A 12,415-nucleotide genomic window follows, 5' to 3' on the forward strand; every position below is an offset into this window, starting at 1 on the left:
ACACGAGAGGGATCCAATGTAAAAACAAGATTTAAAGTGGAGGAAAAACCCTGCAAAAGCGGATTTATTATCAGACGATGTCTGGATTAATCCAACATTAAGTAAAAAATATGCACAAATGCACAAGTGATTTTCAGACGTCACTGCTGAGGTGCGTTAACATGACATTAACCTGGCTAGAAAGTATGCAAAATGCTATCCTTTTTACCTCCAGAAAATCCCAAAAGTAAAAAGAATCACATTTTGTCTACTTTCTAGCAGATTTAATGTTGCATTAACCTCGATGTGTCTGAAAATAAATCGTGCTTTTGCGTGTTTTCTTAGGTTTTGGGGGAGGGTTAAATCCTGTTTTAACTCCCATTTTAAATCCCGTTTCTGCACAGGATGCCTTCCATGTGATAAACTACCTAGACTCGAGCCTACCTTCCTCACATGCATGAGGTGGAGTAGAGAGTCCTGAGACAGAAAAATTGCCTGCAAATCTTGTAAAGGCAACTACCTGATTGAAAGGTGGGGTATACACCCCATAATAATTCATACTAATTTCACACAAAGGCCATTCATATTTGTGTAGAGGCTCGTTGCTACAACTACAATTAATGTTTGTCGACAGTGTTTTTCAGAAAGCTTCAACATATTTCAAAGTATTGTGTTCCCATATTGAAGGGAACTCCCAATTTGTAGCCCAGCTGTGTTTGCTTTTTCTCAGTTTATTGGATGGGAAAACTAGCTAAGTGCATAAGCACTGGGGAAACTATGACGTACCTGAGCTATTACTTATTGTGTAACATCCTGTGCTTGATATAACAATAGGAAATGAGACAGGAAATCTAAATAAACTTTCAGGGGCCTGTTACAGACAGCCAAAATAAAGCTGCTTCGAGTCACTTTGGAGGTATGGTATTTCAATGATACATGCGTCCTAAGAGTCCAAAGGCCGCACCAAAGCCACGCTCCAGTCCTAAGGATTGGAGTGCAGCTTTGGTGAAGTTTCCAGACTCTTAGGACTCATGCATCATTGAAATACCATACCTCCAAAGTGACTCGAAGCAGCTTTATTTTGGCTGTCTGTAACAGGCCAAAGTGTATGAATGAAAACATTAGAAAGTCCAGACATCAGAGTTTTTACATAGTCATAACTATTATCCTCTTCACTATCCTTCATCTGGATCATCAAGAAGCATCACATAAGCACAGTTTTATAGCGGAGCTTGATAATGTTAATTTTGGACTATAACTCCTATAATTACCAGACAGCTTTGACAATCCAAAAGTGACTTTTCCAAGCTCTTCTTTATAGATATGAGGACCTTAAAACCCATTCCTACGTAGCTACCCCCATTTGCATAAAAAGCTGTGTAGATTTTTTCAATGCATAAGTATAAAGTCCGCACAAAATTCTCAGTGGATCATAGGAAAGGTATGGCAGTGAAATCAAGACTGTTTTTGCAACAGAGTTTGAAATATGACAAATACGGCCAGTGTCAGTTTGATAAGCACTTGTGATGAAATTCTGGTAGTGTGCTCTTTGCTTGCAGCTGATGCAAAGGAATGGAATTGCAGGGTGCAGGGAAATGGTTAAAACAAGCAACTGAAATATTTCTATTTAAGGAGACTATTATTATTTGCGTGTTTGTTTTCACATTCCACCTCTATACCTGCTCAGTTTTTAAAACACATGTATTATTACAAAGATGCCATAACACTCTGTGCTATATACACCATCTCTAAGATTTCTGTCCTTATTCCCATTGCTTGGAAAAGGTTCTCCATAATGATTTGGGTAAACAGTATACTGATACAAAACTCATAATCATTCTTTTAATCTGCATTTTTATTGCTTAACAGTTTGTAAAATGTAAAAAACAGTTTGTAAATTGGTTTTACAAATGGCCAAGATAGTCAGCTGATATTAAAAAAAAATTCCCAAAACAACAGGATGCCAGAGAGCAGTGTCAGGTATGCTGTGCAGTTTACAGCTCATACAGTCCCCAAACTCCTCAGGGTCTAATACATTTAAATCTATTTTCTTGAATTTTGAAGTTTTTAAATTCCTCCTTTCACATCATTCAAAGAAATAACAATAACCATGCAGGCTTTGGATTATGTAACATCATTGTGAATAGCTCCCAACCTAATATTGACTGTCTCAGTAAATATTAAACCTAACATGTATCTTTCAGTCCATCTTCGCACTGTGCCGTTAGTACCAGCATGCAGGTCAACTGTAGTCCAAAACACACTGCAGAAATCATCGAGTTTGAGATCGCTTTAACTGCCCTGGCTCAGTGCTAGGGAATCCAGGGAACTGTAGTTCAATGTGGCACCACCAAAGCTCTCTGACAGAGAAGGCTAACTGTCTCACAAAACTGCAGTTCCCACAATTCCCTAGCAGTGAGCCAGGGCAGTTAAAGCAGTCTCAAACTGGATTATTTCTGCAGTGTGTTTTGGACCTTGTCACAGCTCAGATAGAGTAGGTGACCTACACCATTTTTGCTTCCCTGCTACTTTCTTTAGTTCATCATTGCTGTTTTCTTAGGGATACTGTCCTTCAATGTATCCACACATGCACCTCAAAACACTCAGTTCTGGTCATATTAAAAGTCATCATGTGATACAAATACTGCTTATGGAGACACTTTCCATGGTGTGATACTACTAGGTATGTGATACTATGTATGTATGTAAGTGTTACATACATTCCAGTTGTCCCAATTTGGCAGGTTAAACTGTTTAACAGCTCTTATTAATAATCTGTTGTCCCACTTTCTCAGCTGCTTTTAAAATGTGCCCGTTTCTCTCTTCTCCCACATTCCCTCTTTGTCCTCAGATTACTTCAGTTGTTGCAAACTGAATTCAAAGTTCATTCAGCAAAGAAAGTGAGAATCTTGCTCTTCTCAGCAGAGTCAAGCAAAAGCAAACTGCAGCAGCCTCTCCTAGCTTGTGTGTCCTTCCTCTTTAATAATGTTTGCCAACTGAACTATACTCAGATATTGCTTGGCACCATGTATCCCAGCTTTCCTTTTCATCTGTGAAATGATGGAAGGTATGAAATTACTCCCTTTCATGTGTGCCTAAATGTGTACTTGGCATGGCACACATTAGGAAAGCTAGAATCCTTGCTCTTGTGAATCCACAACAAATCAATCCTAAATTATTGTTAGCTGCTATATTGTTATATGTGAAACTATCATGTCACCAGATCTGTAAACAAATGTTTCATTTTTGTTGTTGCAATTTAGCTTCCAGATGTACATAACTTTGGACCTCTCCTGTTACCCACTCTCCAACCATCAATGCAACATCCCTCAATGAACCTTGAACCCACTGTACTTTACCCTTTTTGCACCACTTGCTCTCTAGCCATTCTGAACCACTTGCCCTATTCAGAAGGAATTTGTTCCATGCTGTATGTATTTTTTCCTCTCAAACAGCAGCATAGGCTTCATCTACACTGCAAAATTAATGCAGCTTAACATCTCTTATCTGCCATGGCTCAATGTTATGGGATTCTGGGATTTGTAGTTTGTTGTAGTACCAGAGCTCCTTGAAAGGGAAGGCTAAATGTTTTACAAAACTACAGTTCCCAGAATTCCATAGCTTTTGGGCCATGGCAGTTAAAACGGTGTCAAACTGCATTAATTCTGCAGTGTGGCAGCAGAACCAGTCAGGTTTGGGAGACACAGAATTGATACCATGAATACTTTTCATGTTAACATATCTATTTGGCCTGCTTAATACACATTTGTATATTAAGTGTTTGGCCTGTTTAGTAGGCATCGTTAGTGCTCTCTTATAAAGCCATAAATTGCAGCATTTCTTAATTAACTCCATGTGCTTCTCTCTGGCATCCAATACTAGCAATAGCATTATCAGTGAGCTCAGCACTCTCTAAATGGTTTAAAATTTATAAGTCAATTGCCCCCAACAAGATACTAATTTTACCAACCTACGAAAGGATGGAAGGCTGAGTAGACCTTGGGGCCTTGGTATCAAACTCACAACCGTGTGGCTGTAGTATTGGCATTTAACCACTGCACCACCAGGGCTCTCTGTGAGATAATCCATGAGCCTGGAAAAGAAACCTTTTTGGATTGCACCATAAAAAATCCCACAGCCTCTGGCCATACTGACTGAGGATTACGGGAGCTGTAGTCCATTTAATTGCTTTTCCAGGCTCTGGCCTACATTTGTCATGATCTCTCTTGCAGCTGGTTGAAGCCCAATAGTGACCCATGGGAGACCAATGAAAGAAACACAACTGCTCACAAAAACTAAAACATTCATTTTAGAAAGTGCTGACCAATACAGAAAGTTCTATAAATGGACAAAAAAAATAAGACTTTGTCACCAGGCACAATGCTGTATCAGAAGTTCTTCCAACCAGTCAGATAATGGTTTTCTGTTAAGCAACATCAATCCACAAAAGGGACCTTAAAGAAAAATCAAATTTGCTTTGGTCTGTGTTAGTGGATGGCTGAGAAGAGGTAACCTGCTCAGGGCTTTTATGCCTCCTTTGGAACTTGCACTGGGCTTGTTAGTGCAACTAATAAATACTTGGCAGTTTGTGTAAAATTGGTGAATAAGTCTTCCTTCCTTCCTCCTTTCCTTCCTTCCTTCTTTTCCTTTTGCAGAACGAATAGAGTGGTAGGCCTACCAAAAGAAACTCAGGCCTGAGACAGACAGGCTGAAAGGGACATGGCGGCGGCAATACTAGGGTTCTGGACCACGCAGCAAACACATGGTCCAGAACCCTAACATGTAATGGCAGTGGCCTGAGGGTGGCATCCCATCCACACAGGTGCCGCCATCTTGATGTAAAAGATACACGGCATCTGCTTGTCACTGTGCATCCATTACATCATGAGTGCACCATTGGCACACTCGTGATGTCCGCCTGGCGACGGAAAAAGAACCAGTTTTTTCCAGGTTCTTTTTACTCCGGAAGGACGCCGCACAGTTTGGCAGCTGCAGCGTCCCTCCGAAGGGAAAAAGGCCGCCGCCAAGCCACCCTTTTGGGGCGGTCTGTCCCGGGCCTCAGTCTGCAAAAACTTTGTGAACCAACAGTTGAATAGCATTAATAACTCATTCCAGTAAGAGATTTGCAAGTATATTTTCCAGGAGGGATTGACTTGACTTGACTCTATCCCCTGGAAGAGTAAAGATGTAGAGCTGTTTCACTCATGGGTGAATTCTTGCTTTTCCATTTGTGTTGCCTTCTTTTGCTGGTATAAAGCGTGAAAAAGTTGGTAAGATAGATGACAGCAAGTAACTTAAAAGATGTGGCCCTTCCACACATATAATGAACTCTTCACCAAGAGTGATTCCATCTCACTCTAACAATATTATTATTTCTTTAAATATAAACTTTCTAAACATTTTAAATTATTCTTACACAAATAAATACAAAAATATATGGTGTCCCTGAGCCTGTGGCATAGAAAGGGGAAAGAATAAAGATAAATTACCACAAGGAAGAATTCAAAGAATTCAAAGAATTCAAATAGCTGTGTTAGTCTGGAAAATCAGTATGCAAAGGGATCTTTTTGTACCTTTGAGACTAATCGAAAGAAAGAAGCTCGTATCATGAACTTTCATAGATTTGAGCCTACATGAATCTGAGGAATGAGCTTCAAGTCTTCAAAAGCTTATGCTACCAGCTTCTTTCTTTCAGTTAGTCTCAAAGGTGCTACAAGATTGCTTTGCATTCACAGAGAAGAATTTATCAGGAAAAACAAAACAATACAAAACCCTGTGAAGGCAAGGACCAACACAAAGCAAAACTGATTAAACTCTTCTGGCTAGTAAAAAGTCCCATCTGCTTCTAAGAACATCACTGGGAAAATTCAGCCAGTCTGGCCTTTGACCCCTGATTATCTCCCTCATTGAACTGTGTAAACAATAGGTTCTGGAACCTCCAGCCATTTCCTTCCTAATTTGGCTACAGGTCCATCATGACCACATTTGTTATCTAGCTCAGCACTGTAAAAAATAAAACCAGAGCTTTGAAGAGTGTTCCCATTCATCTCTCCCAGTTGTTGTTGTGTGCCTCCAGTTCATTTTTTTTTTTACTTGTGGCAACCCTCAGGCAAACCTGTCATAGGGTTTTCTTGACATGTTTTTTCAAAAGGGGTTGTCATTGCCATCCTCTGGGACTTGCCCAAAGTTACCCATTGGGTTTCCATGGCCAAGTGGAGATGTGACTCCTGAGCTCCAGAGTCGTAGTGCAAGGCTCAAACCACTACACCACCCAATTGTGTTGTTGTTGTTGTTGTTGTTGTTGTTGTGTGCCTTCAAGTCATTTCTGACTTATGGTGACCTAAGGCAACCCTATCACAGAGTTTTCAGGGGCTGAAAGGGTGTGATTTGCACAAGGACACCCAACAGGTTTCCATGGCTGAGTGGTGACTCAAACCCCACTCTCCAGGGTCCTAGTCCTACACTCAAACCACTATGCCATACTGGTTCTCGTCCAATTGCCCTGAACATTTTTTCATGGTATGTGTGTTACAGAGTCATCTCTTGCATCCAGTAAGTTTGGAAGTCATCCCCATCATCTCAACAAATATGCTGTTAAACAGCCTTATGCTGACAACATACTATAGAATGTGATGATAGGACAGAGCGAGCTGGTGCAGCAATAAGAGCTCCCATTTGCTGTGCACATAGACAGGAAAGATTGAGCCCCAATAATGTATGTGAGCTACAAGTATTGGTGAATCCTTGGAGAAATTCCTGGTTAGACACACAGTCCAATAGTAACAATACACAACAACATAGCATAATTAGCTCTTTTAGTCCTAGACATTATTTTTCAAGGAAACCTTGAGTCTTTTGTCAGGAGACCCTTTGCTGCTACTCAGAATGACTTTGACCACAAAAACCCCAAGAAGCTTGTCTTCTGGCCATCAAGGGACATTCTTTTCTGCTCCCTAAAAGTTCACAGATCTCATCCATAGGTCTTGCACAGGCTTCTAGGTTTTCCGTCAACTTCTGGACTTTTGCCTTCAGCACAGCATGGCTCACTTTGGTTACTTCTTTTGTGTGCTCTGGGATCAGGAAGCCATGGGAGCCACAGAAGACCATGAAACAAATGGAATTATACAATGCAATAGAAGCATTTTTCTCAGATTGTAGTAATATGGGGTCTGATGGGCCCTGACTGTGGTGTAAGAAGTCCAGGCAATTCATTATTTCCCTCAGCTGACTGTGACAGGTCACTGCAATCTCCTTCACCCTTCTCACCTCTCTGGAATTAGAGAGCACCAAGGAGAGGTCAGAAGACACTGTGACAGCCCCTCCTGCAGCTGCAACCCCTAAACCCACACCAGAAGCCAAAAGAGAGGCCCCTAAGGTAGCGGGGCTTAAGGACAGTCCCACGATGGCTGTAATGGCTCCTGCTGCACTTAAGGAGCTCCCGGTGAGATTGGCAATCCAAGAACGTCTGTGCAATTTGCTAATTTTCCGGGAGATCTCATGGAGGTTCTTAATGTGGCCCCGTAACCTGGTTCTCTGGTCCAGCAGTATGACATGGAAGTGATGTGTAGGATCCAAACTGTGGGGAGAAATAATGTTCTCCATAACCTTGAAAGAAGTAGAAGAAAAGAAGGCCATTTAGAGAACAAATAGCATACTCTGGCAAACAAGACATCAACAGCACTTCTTCAGACAACATTCACATAACTGGATAAGATAAGCACCAGTCATTCTTTTATTCAGCACCATACGCCTTTCCTCTTCTTAATTTAAGGTTTAAAAAAATCAACTCTCATCCACAAGTTCCTAATGACACCCTCTTTTTTCCCTTCTACACTCAAGACTTCTTGCTTTTGTTGCAAGAATAACATGATATGGTCATGGTCCTTTCCACTTTATTTTAAATTGTGTTGTTGATAGAATTTTAATGTGAAGTTTTACTGTTACAAGATGGGAAGAGCTGGGGGTTGATATAAACTTTTATTGTCTCGTAAATTTCTGTTGTAATCCCACCTCGATCCGCAAGGAGAGGTGGGAAATATAAATTATTGTTATTATTATTATTATTATTATTATTATTATCATTGGTTAGGCAGGCATGTCTAGTGAAGACACATGGGAGGGCCTTCTTGGTAGGTGCTCCCAAGGTCTAAGACTCTCTCACATGAGAGGCTAATTTGGCCCCCTCTCTGCTCTCCTTACACCAGCATGCAAAGACTTTTAAATTTAGACTGGATTCTTTTTTCATTAATTAGTATGCAATTTACTCTCTAAATGGTAGAATGTTCTTTTCATGGGCATATGTGTGCATGCCGTACTTTTATTTTATGTTTTAAATGCTTTTAAACTATCTTAAGTTTCAACTGTACATTGTTCTAACTATGCTATGAGCTGCCTTAGGCCCCATATTCAGATAAAGAAACAGTGTCAATAAAAAGAAATGAATGGTCCCAAAGATTTCCTTCCAATGGAAAACTATACTGGTAGCTCCTGTGGTTTCCATCCATAGTGAAACTATTAGTATTAGTATTAGTATCCAGCTCTTTTCCCAGAACTGGGACTCATACTTATCAAAATTTTCATGCTCAGAATATCTCAAGATTTACCTCATTGGTCATGTTAGCAATGCTTATTAATATCCCCCACCATCCCCATTCCTCTGAGATATCCTCCTGAAAAAAGTCTGAGGCCACCAAGTGAAAGAAAGAACTCAGTTCAGGTTCAGTGTTATTGTTTTCACGAGCCATGGGAATATTTTGCCATGTAAACCTCTGTTATTGTCACTAGGAAAGGGGAAACCTTTCTGACTTAAGATCTTAAGTGATCAAGCATGATGACAGAGTGGCCCTCTATGAGGAAAGCTGACTTGACATCTTGAGAGGATAGATCTGAAGGTGCCATTTAGGGACATCAAGTAGAAAACTGGGAGATCTAGAGCACAGTGGCACAAAACATTGAATTCATATCTGTGAAGTTTGCAATGGAGAATTTTCTAGTAGATTGTGTCTCATGTTTGTTAGAAAGAGGGAGGGATTTGAATTTTATGAATTAGCCAAAATGACTTAGGCTAGACTGGGATAACAAAGTTCTTTGACAGTTATAATCTCTTCCCTCTCCCCCACAGATCACAGATCATCATAACTCCTGATCCCTTGATCTCTGTTAACTAGGGCAGGATACAGACGGGCAAAAAGGGGTGTATTCATGACGTCATGAAGGTAGAGCCTTCAGACGGGCCTTACCTGAATGCCGCCATGAACACGCCCCCCGCACGCCCCAAGCGGGAAGAGGCGGCATTAAAAAGGTGCTGCTTTTCTCCGCTTCTTTTCCGTTTGATGCGCAGCTGCGCAGCTCCGTCTGTAAGCTGCTGCACCGGTACGTCAGAATTGCTATGCCGCTTATTTAAGTTGCCCATTTAAAAGCTCCGAGTCAGCTGCGTCGCATAATGAGTCGGGGTCCTGGAACATGCGCAGTTTGCAGTCAGGCTTTAATTGCAGCGTCAGCTGCTATGCAGGTGTGGAAGCTGCAGCACAGCTGCAGCGCATTTTAAGACTCGTAACCCTAACCCTAACCCTAACCCTAACCCTAACCCTAGAGCAACATGTACGCATGCGCTTCTTGGAAAGTTTGGACTTTAAAGTGAACCCCTACACACATTCCTGTGCCATTTTCACCTAACAATAAAAACCGCTAAAACTGTAAATATTTACATATGTACAAGGGAGGTGATGGGGGATGGCAGGGGGACAGCGGTGGCAGCGGCGACAGCTGTGGCTGTGCATTGCAGATTCAGCAAGAGCGCGGGGACCAAAGGAGAGGAGGCATCCATGATGCTGGTGACACTGGCAAAGTGCAAGCGGACAAGGATGCCAACACCAGCTGATCACCAGCTGGCAGGAGACCACCATTGTTCTTGGGCAGAGCGGGGAAAAAAGTTTTAAAGGGGCTTGGGCACTTTAAATGTGCCCATAGGCTTTCTGCCACCACTGCTTAGCGCTGCAGCTGCGCATCCGCCAGCCGGCAAAGGAAAAAAAAAGGCCCGTTTTTGGCCGCCCGTGAGGAAGCTGCCTCTCTCTTTGCAGCGTCCTCCGAGGCGGCGGTTTGGAAACTGCAGGTCAGAAACGGCCCCAGGTGAGGCGTCTTCACTGCCCCCCGTGTGGAAGCCCCATCTCCTGAGCCACGCCCCCGGGGCAGGCGGTCTGGAGGCTCCGTATTCAGCAGAATACACCTCCAAGACGTCTTCCCCTGCCCGTTTGTATCCCGCCCAAGGCTGCAGTCCTTAGTTATACAATGAATCCATCAGAATTAGATTGCATTGTGCTGCCATTCACTGGAGTGCATGCCAAAGGCTGAACTTTCGAAGACTAAACTGCCCTATATCTTTCAGAAAGCTTTACCCAGATTGAACATCCAAGCATATTAAGAACTATTTAAGTATTTTTAGGCTTCTGAACTGTTTTCCTTTGCTGGTAGATTGTTTTGTTGAGTAGTGCAAATCAGTTTACTTACCTGATTTGGATTTACCTTTGCCATTTTATTGTGATTTTATATCTTGCTTGTAAACTGTCCTGAGAACTTGGGATATTAACCAGTCAAAAATAAATAAAACAAAATTCATGATTATTGGTGTATAGGTGTATGTATGTGGGTACACGAACCTCGGTGTATAGGTGTATGTGTATGTGTGCACTCCCCTCACACAAATTGTTCTACAGGTACTTCTTATTTTCTATATGAAAAGAACATTGTGAAAGTGTGCAGTTTGGGTCCTGCTGATTTTTTTCATTGTTTGTTAAATGTTTAATGAATTTTATGCTATGATTTAAATGATTCATTTTAAACTGACAGTTTTATTGCCCATAAACAGCTGCCTTGGGCACACGTTGTGGAGAGGCAGGATGACTATGCCTGCAGAGCATCTGAATGCTGTTTTGTTATTCTAGATACATGTTTTGTTTCTTCTGAAAAACATTTCCCTGACTGCAATTTTACTTGATGCCCTTCAGTAATTGACATCAAACAGCCAGGAGCTTTCTTCCTCCTTTCTTCCTTGCCATGGCAAGTGCATTTTGCTACTACAGTCTCATCACATAGTCTGAAGAGTCCCCTGGTGCAGAATCACCAGGCCATACATATGAAAGGATTCTAGGAGTTGAGGGTAACTTAGGAGTTACCAGAAAGCCCATATTATCAATTATCCCAGTTCAATTGTTGGTTTTAATGTTATCTGATGATCCTTTAATTCGATTGAATTGATTTCCCTAAACAAATATTTTTTCCTGTAATTTACTCTTTCAACCTGTGGCCCATGGAATCATATTCACTGCCTTTAGCTAGTTTGTATTGTAAATTTATCTAGATAGATAGCTAAATAAGATTTGAAATTCAAACTAACTAGCTAGTAGTAATCAGTCATTGATTGTCAAGAATCACTATACACACAGCGACAAGCTATAAATCTGTGTGTGTGTGTCACTCTGTCACTGATTGTCACTTGTTGAAGGCTTTTTTCTTCTTTTGATTCCACTGTCATCACTATTCACTTTCTTTTGCTTGTTCCAAAGGAGGTAACGAAAAATCTGCCTTAAATATTCCTCAAACCAACAAGTGTCTTTGCATCATCCACCTTCTTGATTTAGTATACTGGTCTGAGATCTCCTTGAAATTACATCACATCAGTTATCATTATTAATATATGTTTAAAATAATGCAGTATAGTAATCGTTGGCTTTGCCTTGTACTTAAATCACTGTAAACTAGAATAAATTATTATTTACATTAGTGAAAACAGGGTCCGTAATTTTAGATAAATTCAATTATTTTTTATAAAGAAACCAGGACATAGCTGTTTCAAATAAAAATCCCCCAAGTTTTCAAAGACCAAACAAAAGTAATAATTATTCCACCTACCATAGTTTTCACTTCAGACCAATGTTCCCAAGAATGAATCTCAGGCTGTTTCTGGACAAACCAAATTTATACTGACGAAGGTCCTATTGCCCCAGTGGGATTACTTTGCATCAAAGCAGGAATTTGTCATTTCCTTACACACATAATCCCGGCGAGTTCAAAAGGAAGTGACACACTGGAAACTGGCCATGGTGATAGCACAGTTTGTATCATGCTCAGGAAACAATCTTTGCAAGTGAACATTGTGTGTTCGCTTTTCCCAAAGCACTTTTATAAGTGTGCATGTACCTATAACACACACACACACACACACACACACACAAAGAGTTCCTGACTCTGAGCAAATGCAGTCATCTCCCAAAGGGAATACTCTACCCTTCCTCGTCTTGAAATAACTGGTGACATTATAGGTTATTTCTGAAAGGGTTAGTGCCTGTCAAAGATATGACTGAATCCTCACAGTCTTACACAAATGTAGACAAAATAAAATATGACCTCAACCAGTCATTAAAGTTACTTTGGATCTGGA

The 12,415-nt window shown here is 41.0% G+C and overlaps 1 protein-coding gene across 1 annotated transcript; it reads right to left on the bottom strand.

Annotated features, from left to right (window-relative positions):
* Positions 1-1,842: 1,842 nt before the first annotated feature.
* On the bottom strand, positions 1,843-11,935 carry LOC149312028 (apolipoprotein L domain-containing protein 1-like). Its single transcript, XM_089523809.1, has 2 exons — positions 11,887-11,935; positions 1,843-7,584 (listed from the first exon to the last, which is right to left on the bottom strand). The coding sequence occupies exons 1-2, from the start codon at positions 11,887-11,889 to the stop codon at positions 6,856-6,858; spliced, it is 732 nt and encodes a 243-aa protein (XP_089379935.1). The 5' UTR covers positions 11,890-11,935; the 3' UTR covers positions 1,843-6,855.
* Between the last annotated feature and the right edge of the window lie 480 nt (positions 11,936-12,415).

Source organism: Sceloporus occidentalis, unplaced genomic scaffold, assembly GCF_023333645.1.
Source record: "Sceloporus occidentalis isolate IW3139 unplaced genomic scaffold, rSceOcc1.0.p SCAF_5, whole genome shotgun sequence".
In the NCBI taxonomy this organism is placed as follows: Eukaryota; Metazoa; Chordata; class Lepidosauria; order Squamata; family Phrynosomatidae; genus Sceloporus; species Sceloporus occidentalis.